Source organism: Megalobrama amblycephala, linkage group LG14 (genome assembly GCF_018812025.1).
Source record: "Megalobrama amblycephala isolate DHTTF-2021 linkage group LG14, ASM1881202v1, whole genome shotgun sequence".
In the NCBI taxonomy this organism is placed as follows: Eukaryota; Metazoa; Chordata; class Actinopteri; order Cypriniformes; family Xenocyprididae; genus Megalobrama; species Megalobrama amblycephala.
In genome coordinates, this window is record NC_063057.1 from 22,803,598 (window position 1) to 22,810,997 (window position 7,400).

At 36.5% G+C, this 7,400-nt stretch overlaps 1 protein-coding gene across 4 annotated transcripts; it reads left to right on the plus strand.

Moving 5' to 3' along the window:
* Positions 1-3,977: 3,977 nt before the first annotated feature.
* On the plus strand, positions 3,978-7,008 carry LOC125246031. 4 transcript variants are annotated; one of them, XM_048156879.1, is made up of 6 exons: positions 3,995-4,035; positions 4,120-4,159; positions 4,284-4,515; positions 4,648-4,783; positions 6,095-6,152; positions 6,247-7,008. In XM_048156879.1, the coding sequence occupies exons 2-6, from the start codon at positions 4,136-4,138 to the stop codon at positions 6,865-6,867; spliced, it is 1,071 nt and encodes a 356-aa protein (XP_048012836.1). In that variant the 5' UTR covers positions 3,995-4,035; positions 4,120-4,135; the 3' UTR covers positions 6,868-7,008. The 4 variants fall into 4 exon arrangements, 3 of the variants coding, with proteins under 3 accessions (XP_048012836.1, XP_048012835.1, XP_048012837.1); XR_007179680.1 differs by having other exon boundaries at positions 3,978-4,035; positions 4,237-4,515; positions 4,890-7,008; XM_048156878.1 differs by having other exon boundaries at positions 4,012-4,159.
* The last annotated feature ends 392 nt before the right edge of the window (positions 7,009-7,400 follow it).

Sequence of the window (7,400 nt, forward strand, 5' to 3'; positions counted from 1 at the left end):
GCCACGTGTCTGCTGAGGTTATAGGCCCACGGGGCCTTCTTTAGCGCGTGTTGGTGTACGTTGTACTCCTCGTGCTTAAAGAGTGAAAGGGTGCTTTTACCGAGTACACTGCTCGTCGGATTGTGTTGGATGGGCTATCTTGTGGGCACTCACAGCTACCTAATTACTTGGTTGGTCATGCGCTCAGCATGCTTTGTTTTTAGTTCTTTGGCCTTATGGGCCATCCTGAATACCACCCTGTGTTTTGGGTTCATGTTGTGATATTAGTTCATTGTAAGAACTCTTAGCTATGTTGTAGGCCCCTTCTGGTCAGCCTCCATGGCTATGTGCCTACAGTATGGTCTGTCCGTTAGGTTGAGCTTTGTACTTCCCTTTGGGTTGACTGCGTAATTGTGCTTAGCTCCCTGAGCTGGTCATTGGTTGTAGACTTCTGTGAAGTCTCCCGTTCAGACTGGCCCCAGGCTGGTTTGTGCTCCCCTGTACCAGGGTTTTTCTAGCACACAGCCTCCTCAGCGCTTTAATCAGAAGCTGAGTAGATCCTAGGATGAGTGGTCTTACTCCCCTCAATGCGAGGGTTTATAGCGCTCAGCTGAGTTCCGCTCTCCAGGATGCCCATCTTTGCGTGTGGGTTTGAGTTGCTTATTGCGTTTTTGCAGTCGCTCTTACCTGCTCTCCTCTTTTGGAGTTCGCGCATTGGAGATTCTGTATGTCAGAAAAGGTTGGCCCAGACTATGTTTGGCTTTTGCTAAATTAGTACGGCCTCCTTGGTAGGCGTCAGGGGTGAATTTATCCCCCTAGTGACTGGCCAGGATTCCTTCTGGTCTCCTGGCCACATTCCTTTTAAGTGACCACTTCCTACTGGTTGTTGGTCCCAGATGCCTTGAGCAGCCTTGGCAGGCCTTTTACGAAAGGCCTCTTTTAGGCTCAGCTTGGGCAGTTGGCCGTAGGGAAAGCTGTCACTGACAGCCTTGGAGAGGTGCTCCCGGTTTTTCCCTGGAACTTTGTCAAAGCATAAGGTTTTTTTTTTAGGTTTTTGTTGAGACTTTCCATTGACATGACTATTTTTCTATCATTTATCCCTAAAAAACTCAAATATCATAGTAATTCAAACAGTTGATTGCTAAACGGTGTTTAGTATATTTCAAAAAGTTAATTGAAAACCATTCACTTCTTTTAAAAGTTTATAAATAAACTGTATAAAATTAAACATGCTTCTAAAGCAGTATTGGACATTTATTTACAAAACAACATTTTTCAGAGAGTACGGGAAAAAAGCAGTCCTTACTTTTTTGATATCCTTAAGATGAATAAAGTTGAAGTCTAAAAATCTCTCCCTCTGTGTGTCTTCGAAGCGAACGTGATGTGTGAAACCTGAGAAAATGCTGTTTTCTCAAAGCAGCGGGTGATGGGACAGAGGACTGTTTACAGAGTCATTCCCCCAGGAAAAGTCTGGATGCATTTGCACTTTTGCAAATGGATAAATATTGCCTCAACATATGTTTTTAAATACTTTATTTATTCTAAGGGTACCCGATGCCCTTTTGGGTTCGTAAAACCCGCCATTTGAGCTAAGCACACACACACATGTGACATTTTATTCGCTCTGCCCCGCTATAAGATTGCTATGGTCCCTCTCAGGTCGTAGTAGATCATTCAGTTGGCGATTTATTCTATTTAAAACTACAAGCTAAATAAATCCAATAGCCTAATGTTGCCCCTTCATGCTCTTATAGTTTTTAGTAAAATTAAAATGACCGTTAGCATTCTGAGACAACAATTCTCCTGAAAACGCTGGAATGTTTACGTCTGGCGTCTTATACAAACTCATTTGTGTCGCCCACAGTCACGCACATTTTAAAAGTTTGTTTAAATAACATCTTGTCTGGGGGAATGCCACCTTCACATATGGGAAATCCTTTCCAAAAGCATCTTCTGTTGTCTTTCGGGTGCACTCTGACATTTGGAGAGATAATCGGGCTCATACGGCCTTTTCACCCCTACGGCTGTGAAAAAAATCTATCTTCATATATATATACATACATACATATACAAACGCGCACACAATTCTCTAATATTTAGTTTTAACCACATATCTTGTTATACATTTACGTAATATCATGGTATATGGTTCTATCATTGCAGATCAAATGTAATTTAAACAAAAAATCGCCATGTAAGTCATTTTCTGGTGAGTTAATTTCTTTAACACATGCTCACCCCCAACACGGACAAATAATAACAAGGCTCCATCCCCTGCTGGGGCTGTCTGTATATAATCGGCCTGTGTCCCCGTCATAGCTGTACTTTTCTGTGAGTTGAACTAAATCTGCTGCTGCTTTTCTCCAGTCTCCGAAAAAGATGCCAGCAAACGGTGAGTTTCTTTTTACTATTTAAGCTGTGGCTTTTAAAATGCACGTTTTAGTAAGGATGGATGTATTTCATTGAAAAGAGGAAAAGTTTCTACCGATTTATCATTCAAATGTTTTTCTACGATCTACATTTGCTTAACGTTATTGTTCGCTCAACATATTGTTTTCATAATTGGCGAAAGCTTTATTCATCTTTTTGTTGGCTGTATGACTTTTCTGTATTTATGCATTGATATTATGCTTCGGGCTGTTATGTTCGGTTGTTATTGGCTCACCAAGACAGCGTCATAACGCAGCAATCATGCTGACGTAATCTGTATGAGACAAAATGTAGTTTTTTTCATACCGATTTCGCTTTGCAGTTTTGTAGTTTCTCATACGCGATTGCACTGGTTGATTTTACACTCATTTTTCACATGTGGAAAAAGTTTTTAATGCAGCGTTTAAAACGCCTTTCACTGCTGATATAGTTAAGATTGCAATGTTATATTGTATGAATGCTTTTGCTCCTGTTTATATGCTTCGGGCTGTTATGTTCGGTTGTTATTGGCTCACCAAGACAGCGTCATAACGCTGACGTAATCTGTCTGAGACAAAATGTAGTTTTTTGATACAATGTTTTATTGGAAATAAATTCTGGTTTAATTAATGTTTTAATTGAGGAAAAATTCTGGTTTAATCTGATTTAAATATTACATATTTCACATACTAATTTTATACATTTTTCACTTTGTAAAAAAGTTAAACATAATACTCGTCATTTAATAAAATTCTTTGCTTCTGTTAAAAGTATGCTTGATTACTCTCTTAGCGATGTTTCTACATTGAACCACAAGATGGCAACAAAGTGTCATCTTGTTTTTTTTTTTACACTTAATTGACTAGTTTATACACTAAATTCAGGTTTATTGTTAATTGTAATGTCTGAATATGAAACTTATTATTTGTGTAAATTCATAACAGGCTTTTTATATATTTCACATGCTATTTTTGTAAACGTTAAACATAATACTCGCCATTTAATTACACTATTTGCTTTGTTAAAAGTATGCTTGATTACTCTGTAGTGATGTTCCTACATTGAGCCACAAGATGGCGCCAAAGCGTTGCTTTTTAAACACTTAATTGAGTGGTTTATACACTAAATTCAGGTTTATTGTTATTTGTAATGTTTGAATATGATTCTTATTATTTGTGTAAATTCATAACAGGCTTTTTTATATATTTCACATGCAATTTTTGTAAACGTTAAACATAATACTCTCCATTTAATTACATTATTTGCTTTGTTAAAAGTATGCTTTATTACTCTGTAGTGATGTTCCTACATTGAGCCACAAGATGGAGACAAACATACAATGTTTTATTACGTTTTGATACAATGTTTTATTGGAAATAAATTCTGGTTTAATTAATGTTTTAATTGAGGAACGTGCTGCTTTTTTTTTTTTTCTTTTTTTTTACACTTAATTTAGTGGTTTATTTACTAAATTCAGATTTATTGTTATTTGTAATGTCTCAATATGAATCTTATTATTTGTGTAAATTCCTAACAGGTTTATATATATATATATATATATATATATATATATATATATATATATATATATATATATATATATAGGATCAAATGTTGAACAGGCAGCATTCACTGCCATAAATCTCTGTAAGTGCATATCTTATTTATTTTATTTATTTATTGTTATTTATTTATACAAATGAAATTTACCAATTTGTTATTTGTTTAAAGTGACGGGAAACCCCGGATGACGTACACGTCTCAGACACAGGTAATTATTTTTTGTTCTTGTAATAATAGTATTATACAATGTTAATGTAAAATATTAATCATATTTATCTTTTATAGAAATTGCACTTGTAGTGACACAACCAGGGTTTATTGATCTGACGCAGGATTTTGAAGAACATGGTCCTAGCACCGGCGATGCTGATAGGATAACAGACGCCCTGCCTACTTACGCAGCAGCGAGATCTCCAGCTGAACAAATCAATACTGCTGAACTGGTAGACCTCACGTCAGATTCAGATGATGAGTCTGAGGTGTGTGTCAATGTAGCTCCCAGGAAACGGAAAAACATAGATGACTCTACACCACACCAAACTCCTCAGGTTAAGCTAATTAATGGTAAGACTATTTTTTTATAATTTAATAGAAATTTTTATAATTTTATAGAATTTTTTACAATATTCAAAGTATTACCTTTGATATAGAAAGTAGTTTTTATTTATTTATTTATTTATTTATTATTTTATACAGATAGAGGCATCTGCTGTGCTGAACAAATAATCGACGTCACATCGGATTCTGACATAGAGTCTGACGTTTCCGTCGTTGAACCTCAGAGGAAGCGGAAAAACATAAGCGGATCTAATCTCACACCAAACTCCACAAGGTAAGACTATCTTATTTTCAGATTTACAGTTATCAATGTATTCCACAGCATAACGACCATTAATGTGGAAAATCTGTTTTAATGTTTTTAAAAATATTCTATACAGATAGACACATCAGGAGCGCTGATGATATTTTAACATGGACGGAATCACAGGTCGTTGAATGGGATCGTTCGTCATGGACCAGTGATCGATACGACGAGGCTACAGTGAGAGCCAGACAGACACCGTATCCTTTTTACATTGCTACGAAGAAAGAAGACGAAGAGGAAGAAGAAGTGCGGGAGACGGAGTGCAGAAACGATGAGCAGTATGATGTTTGGACTCTGTTTCGTGAAATCAATAAAAGATTAAATGATGAGGCCATAGCGAGACGTAACAGCACAACTACCATTAATAGGCGTTTTGATTAACTTAATAGCAGATTGGATGACATTAATATCAGATTGGACGGTCACTTCAAAGAGAATCAAAACAGAATCGCCTCTGAATTTTTAGCGATTCATAACAAATTGGATTACCATTTTCAAATAAATTGTGACAGAATAGCGGCAGAGTTTTTTGAAGTTCATAACAGATTGAAGCCGGTTAATGCATTGGTTCCTGAAATATTAGACCACTTATATCAGCTGAATCAGTCATTAGAGGAATCTCTCCATAGAATGCAGACACGTATCGAAGAGAATCATGAGCGTATCCTTAGAGAATTAAATGATCAGTTGAGAGAGAGACAATTAACCGTTAGTCTTCTCAGCGCCATGGTTACCTGTGTGCATCCAAGTTAGAAATGTATAATGGATTATGTATTCAATTCTATGGTATTAGTTACATCTGATTGTAGTTATTTTTCAGAACAGAAATGTCATATTTTTTCTGATTGTCTATTATTTGTTTTTTTCTTTAATTTTGTTTTATTGCATATTATGTTTTCGCTTTTGACCTAAAAATAAAGATTAAAATGGATGCAGAGAAATCTTTTTCCACAGCTGAAGCACCCAACTGTCAACCAGACCAAACTCTCTCAGACTTGTTACAGAGTTTGCTTGAAATAAACTTACAGATTTAGCACTTGATCAGGTCATCAAACGCAAAAAGATGTCGTTATTCTGTCCCGCGAATATATCAAATAAATTGTGCTTCTCTATCTGTCTTGCGCATTTCCTCAATCCGCAATCGCCCGAGAATGAGTTAGAAAGACTGGATGCGTCCATCCAAAATGACGCAGGCTTCTCAATTCAAGACAAAATTGGTTTGGGTGATTTCAATTCATTTGAAAGTCTCTTAGACATTAAAATCGTCGTTTTTTACAGAACGAATGCCGGTGGGTTAGAAACGTACAAAAATCACAATGAACCTCATCCTAAAATGGTATGTCTCTATTTGTACGACGATCATTACTATAGGATTCTGAATTTGACCGCATTCATCTGCGTTGACTATGTATGCAAATTTTGTTTCAAAGGCTACTCAACCCCTAGAGATCATCAATGCAAGCACGTCTGCAACATATGTTTTGATGCTGATTGTTACAAACATCCAGAAAGAACCATGCATTGCCCCAATTGTTTGTGATTACTGTCAAGTTATTGTTACAACGCCCATAAAAAAAACACATCCTGTATGGGAAAAAGCACCGTGCGACGCTATAAAATATTGCAGACTGTGTAACAAACGATACAGCGTCATAGGTCATGGTAAGAGTGATCAACACAAATGTAGTCCCAACCGTTGCTGCCATTGTGGCGAAGATCTGCACGATCATGGACTACACCAATGCTTCATACAGCCCATAGTACCCAAAGAACCTAACAAGAATGACATTTTTTACGATTTTGAAACACGTTATCAAAATGGAAAACATATAGCCAATTTTGTTTGTGCGATCACTTTTGAAGGAGAAAAATTTGTGGCAGAAGGCCCCGGCTGTATAGCACAGTTAATCACGCACTTCAGACAGCCGCGATACAAAGGATACTGCTTCATAGCTCATTGTGCGGCCAGATTTGATTCATTTCTAATTCTGGAGTATTTTTGCAATGCCGGGATTACCGGGATTGCGTTAGATGTCATAATCAGGGCTTGACATTAACTTTTTTGCTCACCAGCCACTGTGGCTAGTGGCTTTCCAAAGTTACTAGCCACTCAGCATTTTCACTGGCCACAATTTTGCTGTTGGGAAATTACATTTTATATGATTAAAGCTGACTTTGGCATGCTTAAATTAGATTTAGACTAGATTTTGAGTCATTTTACTTGATTTACAAGACTTAAAATCCTTTCAAACTTACAAATGCAGATTGACCATCCAAATCAAGACTATACATTGTATATATCAGCTGGAATGTACAGTTATTTTTGTTAGGCTATATAAAAAGAACAAAGAAGCAAAATTACAAATAGTAATTTTTAAAAAAAATCTCTTTTCAGATATGTTTATTTAGCATGTATACATTTATTTAACATTTTTTGATGTTTGATTAACATTAATGACATACAGGTATTTATTTGGGTGCTGCTGAATGCATGGACGTCATACACATCCAGTTTTTACCCACCTGTTTACGTCCACTTAAGTCATAGCCGACTGTATTCACGCGAGATAGGCTACTTCACACG

What these genes read in the sequence shown, in the direction of transcription:
- LOC125246031 (XM_048156879.1), top strand. Translation starts at nt 4,136, where the DNA reads ATGACGTACACGTCTCAGACACAG. An exon ending in TCAGGTTAAGCTAATTAATG is followed by an intron (nt 4,516 to 4,647) that starts GTAAGACTATTT and finishes TATTTTATACAG; the next exon opens with ATAGAGGCATCTGCTGTGCT. An exon ending in ATGAACCTCATCCTAAAATG is followed by an intron (nt 6,153 to 6,246) that starts GTATGTCTCTAT and finishes TTTGTTTCAAAG; the next exon opens with GCTACTCAACCCCTAGAGAT.